We start from the raw sequence: 12,879 nt of genomic DNA, 5'->3' as shown, positions 1-12,879 counted from the left end.
TATTATAATACTTTGAGTTAGAGAAACTCAGTTCTATAAAGCAGGATTCTTCTGACAATAGTATTTCCACTGCCTCTGGCACAAATATTGCCAAAAGACTGGGTATCAATGGGGAGATTTCTGATGAGTAGTTTTAAAAGGAGTAATTGAAAAGGTGTTAAGACAGTAAGTTGCATTTGTATGTACTGTGTTCATTTTTTAAACAAAGTTCACTCCAGGCTTTTCTTCTGTAAATAGCTGTCCCTTTCTGTTACCTGCTGGAAGCTGATAGTCATGAATCATACTGAATAAAAAATAAAAAGTTTGGCATTCTGCTCTTGATAGTTTACAATCTTTAAACATAGAAACATTAAGATAGTTAAGATGGGATTTCAGGCTTATTTTTTAACAGCAATCTGTTAACCCATTAGTTCCTCCCTAGTGGCCCTTTGCATCAGTTTTGCATCAGTTTTACCTTGTGGTAGCTCCTTCATCCTTTTAAGGTCATAATCAACTGTCCTGTAGGATTCAGTTTCCTGCCTCTTATGGCAGCTTCTCAGATCCATGATACTCTTGTAGTAGTGCCTTTTTTATTTTCAGTAACTGTAAAGGGGACCAATATAGGTGATGAAATCTGGTGTCAGTGTCTGCAATTTGTCACATGGTTCTCTGGTCCATTAAACTCCTCCTTGTACCACTCCCTTAACTTAACTGGGGAATTAAGCAGGACAGAAAGACTGGTGCAAGGTTTTGTTTTTAGATGTTGTATTCCTTGCTCAACTTTTCACTAATATAGAGGCTTGACTCTATGTAAAAGAAAAATCTGTGTAACAATGCTTTGGTTGCTAAGGATCTGGAACCAGAATTTCCTCTGTCATCCCAAACGACATTGCTGTCTCACTTTTTTTTTTTTTTTTTTGTGGTTGCTTTGTCCTAATTAAAAACAGCAGTAAAAAACAACACCCATAATGTTTGTTCAAAAATACTGGATGAGACACTGAGTGAGCTGGACTTGCTGACTCTCAATTTGGAAAGACTTGAAATTTAATGAGATGGCTAATACAAGGATTAATTCCATTTTGCTTTAAAGTGATTTCTCTCACACCTAAGAATTTTAGGAATGTACTTGTGTGTTTGGGGAAATTATGGATTCTCATTCCAGGTGGAACTCACAGTGGGAATGTAACAGTAAATATTTGAAGTGCAACCCACTGATGTAAAAGATGTCAAATATACTTCACAATATATCTCATATATCTATCTGAATTACAGCAAAGTGTGCCTAAACAGCCGAAAATCTGTGTATCTTTAAAATTTTCAACTTACTTATTTATACATTTAGGATATACCAGATTTCCTTCAAAAGACTTCTGCTCTCCTTCTGTGTTTTATTTACCCATCTTTGGAGTTGTGCTGAGGTTCAATTCATTGGCTAATAGAGTATTATTTTTATTTTTGTCTGTAAGTTTACATTTCCCTGTTTAGTTTCAGATTTGCTGCTTCAGTGATTAATGAAAATCTCTTGCACAATCTAGGGAAAAAATACATGAAATCCTGAAAAGTTATGTGAGTAGGTTGTAGTTTGTCATCAATAAAAGAGTGACATTGACTGTAGAAGTCGCTATCAGATCTTGAATATGGCTGAAGAAAGGGGATTTTCCCCCCTCCCTCAAGTCTTGCAGTTCTCCATAAAGATTATTTGTAACAATAAATACACATTCCAAGTGAGACTGTTTTTATTGCAGTGTGATTGTAACTTTAGATAGCTTTAAAGCTAAAAGGTGAGGATTTACTCCTAATGTAGTTGTTAAACTACCTGCTTACATACAGCACTCATGGGGAGAAGTTCTGAAGTACAACTGTGCTTCTGAGTGGCTGTGAATTAATTCTCAACACTTGTACCTGCATAGTGCTTGTATCTTCAAAGTGAGATCTTGGTAACTCAGTGTGTGCTTGGCAGGCACAGGTGTAGGACTTAATACCCATAAATCAAAGCAACTTAAAAATGTAAAGAACATTATGGGGGTGCTCAGCATAAGAGTTCACTTTGAAAGGGATGGAAATTTGTCAGTCTCTGGTTACTATTGGCTGCGATTTTCATTTATTGTAGTTGGCCACAACTTAAGCAATTTTGCAAAAATAGAACAGTCTTTATCATTGCTTGGATTTTAATGTAGAAGCTTCACTTTGTCCCAGTGTCTTCCTTGGTCTTCTGAGCTGTGTCTAGTTAGTGCTTTTGAAAAGGATATTGACAATAGCATTAGGTTGGAATGGTCTTCCTTCTGCATTTGCTCATCAAATTACAAATGTGCCCCAAAGCCTTCAGATCAGTACCTTAGTTGTATCTCACTGCAGATAGGTTAATAAAGTGACCTTTCTGCAAAATTGGTTTATTATGTAATTTTTCAAAGGCACAGAAAATAAAACTAAGAAATAAGAAAAAGTAAAATTTCATGGCGAAATAATGAAAAAAAGGGAATAGCATGCCTATATTGTGTGAAGTTGAGTAGCACAATATGGCCCTCACAGCTGACTCTGGTTGGAGTAATAGTTTGAATTAGAAGCTTCCTCATGTCCCTTCCAACCTGAATTATTCTATGAATCCATGGATTGCACTTTAATTTGTTTTATTGTATAATCACTTCAAATCACTGAGGAGCTAAAAAGGGAAAATGAGAATAACTGTCTTTGAGTCCTCATTTACCCAAATGAGCTACCCAAATGACTAAGCAGCTGTTTTAAGTAGGAATTTCTTGTTTCCATAGTTTAGGAATTGAGTGGATGACTGAGTGTCCACTCCTTATACTTCTAAAATGCCTTGTTTCCTCTAATTTGCTCACATTCAAATCAACAGACACCTTATTTTTCCTCTAAGAGTGACGATACTAGATTGCCTCACACAACACCATATTCTTATATGCTGGTCTCTGTACTGAGGGGTACCTGTGCATTTAAAAGTGTTTGTTGGTGTTTTTGTTTTCAGTTCGAATAAGGAGAAAATCAAGACGGCGCTCCCAGTGGGGCAAAGGCATTATTAAGAAGAGGAAAGTCAATAATTTAAAGAAAGATGAAGATGATGCAAAATTTGCTGATGATGAAAATCACGGTGAGGACAATAAATTATTGGAAAATGGAGAGCTAGAGATTAGCACTGACTGCATTGAGGAGAATGGAGAGGAAACAGGAGACCTCTCTATGACAAATGACGAATCCTCTTGTGATATTATGGATATAGATACAGAGCAGAGGCTTAACAATGGGACATCAGGAAAGGAAAACAATTTTGCATCCACAGAAGAGGAGAGCTCAAATGAATCACTGTTAATAACTGACAGTATTACCCTGGGTGCTGAAAAGGAATTGAAGAAGGACTCTACATTGAAAGGGGACTGTGTGAATGGAGAGACATCTGTACACGGCTCTGAAGGTGTACCTGTTCCAGCCTGTCATAATGGTAAAGTAGAATCACTTGATGCTGTTTCACCCTGTGACAACAGTGATTGGTCTAGTAACAAGCAAAAATCTTTATCTGAAGATCAGCCAAAGGAGAAAATGGAAGCTTCCAGTGAAAATCAAGGAACTGATCTGGTGAAAGCTGAGTTACCACATTGCAGCAATAATGAGAAAACACTACAGAGCACAGACATTGAAACTAAAGATGCTGAAGCAGATAAAGAAGGTATAGCTTGTTTTCCATGTTTCTGTCTTTATCTCAGTGTCCAAGTTAATGTGTGTATTTTTCACTCTAATATGTTACAATTATTATATAGTAATATTTTATTAATTGCTGACTATTTATTTGAACTCTTGGTATGCTTATAGCATTTAATTTCACATATAAAAATTAGAAGTGCAATCTTGACTTGCTATATTTTTATCCTAGGCAAGAAATTGTTTCCCCGCACTATTTGTTCATATTTGTCAGCTTTGTAGGAAATACTGAGATAACATTAAAACAATATTTAAGTATTTAAAAATACTATAAATAGCAATAAATACAGTACATATTTTGGTCTGTATATTCTGTCTGATTTCTATTTTGGTCTACATGATAGATATTGACTTGTTTTGTTAGAGAATGTGATAACAATATCATTAACAGTGGATAAAAAAGCATAGAAATAAAGAATGCATTCTTTTAAAAAACTGTGCGTAGCAAAAGTTGAAGCAGTTTAACTCATCACAAGAGCCAGATTGTTGTTCATCTGTTGGAGAAGGTATCTGGCTTTGGAGTCACAGTGAACACAATAACTGTGCAGGAAAATGATAAGAGAAGGAGGTGTATAAAAGAAGGGGCCATGTCCTTTGAAGACAAGAGAGATAGTTTCCTCAGGGAACAGAAATAGAAGCCTTGTGCATGATTGCCTTTTTAATGAGCTTTCAGAATTATCTAAAAGAATGGAATCTTTACTTCAAAAGTTAGTGCTGAGATTTACAAAGTAAATGAGCTTTAATGAGAGATCTGAATTATGAGAAGATTACTGTGTACATGTTGGCTGTGTTTGTACATACATATTTTCTCTGAGGGTAAGGAGACTAATACAAGAAAGGTCCTGGGAATATCACAAGAAGAGCATGATGCGTTAAGAGCCTTTACATTTCTGAATTTGGTGGGTGAATTTTGTATGCATTAGGATGGTTATGATAGCAGGGGTCCTCAGAAGAAAAGGTGTTTTAAATAGTTGAGGAGAAAAATAGTGAATGAATGTAGGGAGAATATAAGGGGTAAGAAAATATTTTGGTCAATAGGTTGAATACAAAGGTGGAAGAAAACAGAAATGTGTAACAAAAGCATGAGTTTTGGAATAGAGCAGATGTTGGAATACTGTGGTGATGAGGACGTGGGATGCTTTAGGGAGAAAAATGAAGATTTGTTTCATTTGAGCAGAAAGAATTTCAGCATTTGCTTAGTGTGTGAACTTGTCTTTGAAGCTGTTTAATTTGTTGTTGTTGAATAGAGGGATACGATGAGAAAACTCATCGTGGGAGTCAGTTTTCCTTCAAAGTTGGCACTTTGGAATTGGGTTTTAAGGATTGCCATTTTGTGTGTGCCTTCTGAACTGTGGGTTTGTGCACCTGTAAGCATTAGAATTGGCAAAGCTCATGAATAATGTGCACTGCTAAAGTCTTGCTTGATTCCAAACAACCCAACAAACTAAACAAGCAAAATCAAACTGAAGTGATGAAATAGGCTGTATTTTGTGGGAGTGACAGTGCTGATAATTGTTTTTCAAATTACAGGTTTGTTCAAAAGCAAGAAAGCACGAAAAGTTGCTGTGGAGCAGTCAAAGCCCACAAGTTTGGAGCAGGTTCCAGAGGAACCTTCAGATCCCGTACCGTCTGTGGTTGTTGACCATGACAGACTAAAGGTAACAGAACTGGAAAAATAAATTGAACTATTAACAGACTTCATTGAAAAAGCTTCCTTTCTGTGTTCTGAAGCAACATCTCCTTTAGTTTTGACTGCAAACAAGTATTATGATCAGAGTGGCTTCTGGAAATGATTTGTCAATCAGTGTTTTTTGGATGAAAGGTTAATAAAACTACTGAATTCTTACTGTCCCATCATTACTACCCTTATAATCCATTAATGACACTGGATTCCTTGCAGTCCACTCTATTAATTGCCCATTTTTGCAGGTACTCACATGTGTTAATTGGCCGTGCAAAGTACCAAGAAACTGCTGGGTGCCTGGTAATTGGGAGTTAATATCATCTTTTCCTGTGTATACCAAGGTATACTTGGTAGAGAAAATTCAGTGGATTGGAAAGCAAATGGAAATTTGTGTGGATGTTTTGGCATTATAAACTGCTAGTTAATTTTCTTCCAGTTTTCTTTAAGCTAAAGGCTTTTTTCAGTTAAAGTTGCAACAAAATTTGCTGTCTTCTGTTGTAAAAAGTAGCTTCACCTACTGTGACCCATGAAATTTAGATCCCATTTTCTGTGGAATACAGATGATGATCTCTTCAGAAACCACAGAATTGTTATGACAGGAGAAAAAATAATCTTAAATGTCACTCTTTGCTACTATGTAAAATACTTTCACCTTTGTTATGAGAAATTTTGCATATGTTGTGTCCTCCTTCTCTTTTTTTTTGTTCTGTTTAACAACATTTGTGGAAGACCAAATGTTTTCCTGTGGTGGTACTTTTTTTTCCCTGCCAGTATAAATGCTTAAAAATGTCTGCCTTGGCCATCAAAGCAGTTTTTAGGGTTTGCTTTGTTACAATGACCAACCAAGATGAAATAGGATGCAATAGCATTCCATAAGACCAAACATTGCCCCAGCTATACTGAGTAAAAGAATTTTAAGACAAGAAGAAAAGTGGGTATAAGCAGAGAAGTGAAAGGAGACATCTAGTCCTTTTTGTATAAACATTGAAGCAGTGACCTTGCTGATACCCAGGTGTGGTTCATTTCATTTGTATGTATCCCTTTGAAGGAGGGCTTCAGAAACACATTGTATTTCTTATTTGTCCTTAAAAAAAAAAAAGAATTATTCTAGAAACCCTCTTAACTTCACCTTTTGTTGTTCCAACAGAAACTGCTTGATTTGGTGGTTAAGAAAAGTGACAACCTGACTGTTGACCAACTTGAGAGATTGTATTCACTCCTCAGTCAATGCATCTACAGACATCGTAGAGACTACGACAAATCACAACTTATAGAGGTAATGTTGTACAGCTTCTTTTATTCTTTATCTGAATATTGTGAGATAGGCTTTTCAGAAACTGTTAATCTGTCAATTTATTGTTCTACTAGCAGGCAAAAGCCTTTAATAGACTTTGAAGAAGGTATCTATAAAAAGGAAAAAGCTTAGTGTGGTAACTTAGAAACTGGCAGTTGTTTCTAAGAATGCTTTCTGCAGGAGAGGATTAAGAATTTAACCTAGAAGAGGGGAGGAAAAAGAGGAGAGAATACAGCAGTATAAAAAGCACATGCTAGCAGAGTAAAATTGAGTGGAAGCAGTTTCCATGTTTGTGGCATGACTAACAATGGATGTAAAGTGGTGATTTCATAGGCACCCTGACCTGGCATTTATTGTGTTGGTGTAACTAGGCCAAAACTAACTTACCCCTCTCTGCTCCATGCAGTTTCAGATTCTGACTTTCATACAAGACCTTAGAAGTGTGAACACTCTCTCTTGATCAGTAAGTGCAGCCTTAGGAAGGTCAGTGCAGCATGGTGGAAGCCAGGTGTCTGCCTTGCCATCATCCTTTGTCACTGAAGTGTTTGCCCTCCAAGGCCTCCTGTACATCAGCAGCAAATTGGTCATTTCACCATTGGCACAGGCTGGTGCCAGCTCTGGGTGTGCATTCTCTCCATCACCACTGCTGTAACTGCAGAGGGTTTGGATTGGCTTGCTGATTCAACTGATAACCAGCCCTGCTGAGAAAAGGACAACAATTGGTACTTTCCAGTTGGATCACTGAGCACTAAGTATTTTTCTTCATGAATAATTTGCAACAAAACCTGGAAAAGCCATATTGGGGGGTTTTGTAGAGTTCCTACAGAGTACTTTTCAATCTGTTTTCATGCTATTCCCTCCCATCTTCACCTAAAAATGTGTTGAAAGTCTGAGCAAGATGTTAGGTAGATTAAAAAGGCATTTGTCCAGCAGGAGTGTGTAGAGACCAATCTTTTCTTAGATTATCCAAACTGTGCAGACTTGTGATTACAGCTGGGTCACCGACTGCAGAAGTGTGCAGTAAGACTTGAACTCATGCAGTGTGCCACTGCAATGCTTTCCTAATATATATTGAGCACATTAATTATATAAGTGACCCTAATAAGTCTTGATTTTTCTCATGGACTGTCATTGCAGAGGGCTTTTCTGCATTAATGCTTCTCTAATTAGCTCCCTCTTTTATCGTGTTTTGCTAGCAGATAGCAGCTAATAAACAGAAGTGCCTGTTTTCATATATTTATTTGTTCAGATTAAAAAAAGTATCACAGTAAGTATTATTACATAAAGTAACTCTATTCCTGTCTCTCTATATTTATGAATAGTTAATGGTCTGTGTCTCTTGCAGGAGATGGAAAGAACAGTTCATGTGTTTGAAACATTCCTGTGAACTCCTCAAGATGGGTGGGTTTATCCTCTCAAACTGCTCATGGGAGAGCAGTCCTCTGAGCCATTCAGTTTCCATTTGCACCAAGTATGTGCAGAGCCTTGGTCTTAAGTGCTCTCTCTTTTTGTTTCTGTTGAATTTGGTGCTATTGTCTCAGGTACCTGAAACCAACCAGCCTACAAGAACCAAACGGAACTTCATATAGTTGTATCTGATATAAATAAAGAATACAATGCCACAGCTTGGAGATTTTTGGTGCTACAGAAACTGTTCTCATTCCTGCTCTTGTTCACTCTACATGCATTATCTATGGGGAAACTTCAGGCAAAGTGAAGACCAACACATACAAGAGGACTGGAAAGAGCAGATCTAAGTTGAATATTTTTAAACAGGCAAACTTTTTTTATTTTTTTTTTCCAATTTTTTCTCTTCTCTGGGGTTATGGACAAAAAAAATCTGTCCTAAAGAAGGCAGTGATGCATTGTGGTAGGAATCTTGAGTAACTGGATGTACAGTAATTTGAAGATGAGGCTCTCTAGAACTGCCTTTAATGTGCCTTTTAGTCAATTGAGAAAGATAAGGCTAAGCAATTTGTTTGGATTATAGCAAATGGCAATGTTAGAAAGCTGTCTGCAGAATGAAGATCTCCAAAAGGATGAATTGTATTCTCTTCATTGGATGGCAGCCAGTATTATGGTTCTATAATGCCTGTCTTACTCTACAGAACTAAACTAAGACACACTGAAAAAGCCACATACTTTACCAAAATGGTGAAATTCCTTTTTCATTGGTATATATTTTGTTTTAGAAACAAGTTACACAGTGAAACTCTTCTGTGTTGCTAAAAATGAAGCATTTTCCCACCGTGTCCTTGTTTTCCAGTGTGAGTTCTCTGAGGAAAGCAAGGTTAATACTGGCAGGTTTTTTTGGGAAGGTCTGTGTTTGTAATATAGCTTGGACTGTGCAATGCAGGCAAGAAGACACTATAGTTGGTCAAAGTCCTGGAGCCCAACCTCAGCTGAAAATAAAAACTTCTCCTAGGTTTCACAAGTCATTCTGTGCAAAGCATTGTTACTGTGGGGAGGATTGGAAGAGAGCCTTTTGAATCCATCTGTGCTGAGAGTTCTCTGGGTCTGAATTGTGTGGTTCAACACCTTTCCTTTCTGGCAGCTGGAGAGAGCAGTCTAGGCAGTTTTTATGTTTTATCACACTTAGAACATTACCTGGGCTGGTTTATTTCACACCCACATGGGAAGTGTTCTAGAGCAGTTGGCTGGTGGTGTTCCCATCCTGAACCGTTCATCGTGGCTGTCCCTACGTAGCTGCAGAAGTGTCTGTGCAGAAATATGCAACGCAGTGTGGTTAGTTTTTAATAGACAAAACAGACTACTGCAGAGATCCTGAGCTACCTCAGCTTTTTGTATTTTAGTTACCAACAGTGTTTATGGAGGACTGTAATCACGCTGCTGCTCCCTGTACAAACCCAGGCTTAGGGACTCGTCTCCGCCTCTCCGGCTCATCCCAGGGTAGTGCTGCAGAGAGAGAAAACATGGGCCTTGGGCTACTGCAGTAATCCAAAGTGCTTTGTCCATTGTGGTTAAACATCAGCCTATCTTAGGTTTTTTTCACCCCTGAATGCCACTGTTTTTCTTCATAGGTAATAGCAGGAAAAGATTTTAAGCATTCATGTACGTCTAGTTACACCGAAATGCAACCCATGCAGAAACACTGTATTTTTTAGGTGGGAAAGTGCGATTAAAAACAACAAAAACAAGCAGAAAACACATTTTAAATGAGATTCTTTGATCTCAGATTTGATTATGGGATTTTTTTCCATGTTTCATTTAGTATTTATTAGCATCATACCTATTTGAGATATTTATGTGTCTGGTACATTAACAGCATTTTGTATTTTGATGGAAATTGTTACAAACTTTAAGATTTGATTAAATGAAATGTAGCAGATTTTTTGTAGCAAGTTTCTGATAAAAGGGTTTTTTGCAAGTCTCAGGTTCTTGCTGCAGAATTTTTTAAAAATATTTATTCCAGTTTCACTTACTCAAAGAAGTTTTTGTTCAAGTAACAGCAGCACTTGTGGAAGATAAAACTGCATTCATTTTTAAGAAGATAATAAATTTATATAAACTAAAACAGTTGAGAATTTTAGTCACCAGTGAGTGTAAAAAGCAAGTTTAAGCTAATGCCTAGCATTAAAAAAGGTTCTAAAAGGTCAGGTTTCTAAAGGAAAATTTTTACTGTCAGTTGTTGATTGGGAAAAATCATTAAGAGGCAACTTTACTGATTGAGGAGCTGCCATGTTGTTTTAGAGAAACGTAGCTAATATCAGATGTTCTAGTGGACAGCTTACCTAAAATGATATACTCGCCTTCTTAGCCCAAATAACCACACTTCAGTTTTTGTTTTCCTTTACAGATGTCTGGTGGTTATAGAGTTAAAACAGCTGTTAATCTATCCATGTGGTCTAAACTTGTTTACTCTCTGTATGTTTTTAATTTTTTTGCCACATAGCACTGGCAAGAGTTTGTACAAATTGACCTCTCTTCCTTGTTTCTTGTTGTGAAAATTGCAAATAAACTCCTGTGTGAGTCCTTGTCCTGGACTCTATGGAATGTGGCCAGCCACGAGGAGGAGGAGGAGGAGGAGGAGGTTTCCCTGGGGGCTGGGGGGGCTGTTTTGGAGTGATAGAGTTGCTCTTGGGTGATGACTCTGGAGTTAATTGTATTTGCAAGCTTGAATCTCACCTGTGATTATTTTGTTTTGTTTTGTTTTGTGTCCTCTGTATTGTTACTTGATTTCCTCATATGCCAATGTATTTATAGGATTACTGGGTTTTGTAATATCTTTTCCTTTTTTTTTTTAATTAAGTTGGTGAGTCAGCGCTGGTTTTACCTTCAGTCTCGTGAATGGCAGGTCCTGCAGCTGATAGTCTTTTATTTTGTTTTTGTTTTATTTTGTAATCACACCATAAGCTTGAATTTGGGCTTGTACTTGCATCTTTTGTATCTTGTACATTGGGTTATTTAGACATGGGGATGTCCTGTTTGGTTTCATTAATGTGTGTCTACTTTGTGGATTAAGTAGACTTCCTTCATCAGCTATGGTATATTTTGGATTCTATAGTTTTATTCAGAATTGTGTTTAAATTGATGTTTTGCATTTTGACTTCATTTTACATTAGTTTGAAGTAAGTTATTTAATTTTTTTGAACTTCTGGAAATTTTGAACATTTTACTGTAATTTGTAATATAACTGCTGTGAAATACTTGAATAAAGATGACAAGAAAACACAGCTTTAGCTCCTTCAAAAATGTATTTAAAAGAAATGGCTGGAAACAGTCTTTTCCTTACTAGACCTCCTTGGTTTTGCAGTTTAGATGTGACACTTTGGGATCTTGCTGTTCAATTATTTTGAGCAGTTTGGTCCAACTTCTGCTTTCAGTGTTTGTCCATTAGAGAAATGGCTTCTAATTAGAGGGTTTTTTTAAAGGAAAGACTATTTCCTTTCTATTTATTATATTTAGCAAAGTTGTTCTTACAGCTTTGGCTTGTTTGTTTTTTGTTTTTTGATAGACGAACTCTTGAGTTGTAGGACATGGAACACCCCTGGACATTTCCCTCTTTTCCTTTCTGTGTACCTTAAACTCTAGAGCTCCTGGGCAAAAGAGTAGGTGAGGAATTGGGTAGTAGTAACTTCATGTCTGACTCCAATTCCACTTTTATATGCAGCTTTGAAAGCACAATTAGATATGAATTCCAATACCTGTTGTATAATAATGAAGTTGATTGGTGAGAGCCTGGGCTCAGCATGGGCTGCTGTGTTTTCACCTTGCAGGTTCCAGCACCAGCTTGGGTTTGCAGTGTGAATAAAGGAAGTGGAGTGTGAGGTCTTGTGTCTCTCTTTGTCTTTCAGGGGTGGGGATGGCCATGGTAACAGGGAAGAGATTCAGGTCTCATTTCTGATAGTGGCTGTAAAAATAACCAGTTGAAAGAGACAAAATATTTGGGAGCTGACAAAAGGATTCTTGTAAAGATACTTAGTGAATTTGGAGTGGTACTTGAAAAGCATGATTTAGTAAGAAATAGTTAGGGTGGGTGTTCCTAAAGCCTTTGTAGATGCTTGTGCAACACTCATATTTGTCAAGTGTTCATGGCTTAATGCTGCTTCCTTCTGCTGTTAGTTTCTGCCTTGAATGTAGTTTTGAAATCCAATTTCCCATATTTCCTTAAATTTGCAGTGCTGCACCTTCTCTGTTTCCTCCTTAAGCTCTTCAGGTAATTTATTTAAATAAATTAAAAATGAGATCCTTTTCTTCTGTATCTTGGGTAGGATTTGGATTTGTAATATATGGGGTTTTAAGCCAGCACTGCATGTGAATAAATTCTGAAAGGTAAATCAGTAAACTTACGAACTGATTAATGAAGCCAAACACTTCATTTTTTTTCCCCGCCTCCTTTTATGCTTCACTTGTGGTCATGTAACTATTATGTAAAAATGAGGGATTATAAACTTTAACACTAATTAATTCAGCCTCATTCCATTTCTAGGTGAGTTATTTTTTTCCAGCGTGATCATTTGCATAGGAAGTATATTTTATTTGAACCCACTGCCAGTAGATGGTTCTGACTACTGTGAAATTCCATTTATTTTAGAATTGCATTTGAGTTACGCTATGCTAAGCCTTACTTTTATATCAGGAAAAATCCTTTCCCTTTAAAAGTATGATAAGCAGCTAAGATTTGAAATGGATTCATCACTTCTGGTGGAATGTTAGTGTGAACCTGGCCATTTGCCTTGTGATTGCCTGG

The 12,879-nt window shown here is 37.0% G+C and overlaps 1 protein-coding gene across 4 annotated transcripts in view; it reads left to right on the top strand.

The window, feature by feature from the left end:
- The window catches only part of ATAD2B (ATPase family AAA domain containing 2B), a 74,656-nt gene extending 63,294 nt beyond the window's left edge, over positions 1 to 11,362 (top strand). For 3 of the 4 annotated variants that reach the window (XM_077175125.1, XM_054630047.2, XM_077175127.1), the window contains 4 exons: positions 2,963 to 3,658; positions 5,221 to 5,348; positions 6,522 to 6,650; positions 8,014 to 11,362. In XM_077175125.1, the coding sequence (XP_077031240.1) occupies positions 2,963 to 3,658; positions 5,221 to 5,348; positions 6,522 to 6,650; positions 8,014 to 8,055 (995 nt within the window). In that variant the 3' untranslated portion in view covers positions 8,056 to 11,362. The remainder of the gene's footprint in view (positions 1 to 2,962; positions 3,659 to 5,220; positions 5,349 to 6,521; positions 6,651 to 8,013) is intronic. The other variant, XM_077175126.1, reaches the window with a different exon arrangement.
- The last annotated feature ends 1,517 nt before the right edge of the window (positions 11,363 to 12,879 follow it).

Source organism: Agelaius phoeniceus, chromosome 3 (genome assembly GCF_051311805.1).
Source record: "Agelaius phoeniceus isolate bAgePho1 chromosome 3, bAgePho1.hap1, whole genome shotgun sequence".
In the NCBI taxonomy this organism is placed as follows: domain Eukaryota; kingdom Metazoa; phylum Chordata; class Aves; order Passeriformes; family Icteridae; genus Agelaius; species Agelaius phoeniceus.
The sequence above is the reverse complement of the archived record's forward strand: the minus strand, read 5'-3'. Positions and strand labels throughout refer to the sequence as shown.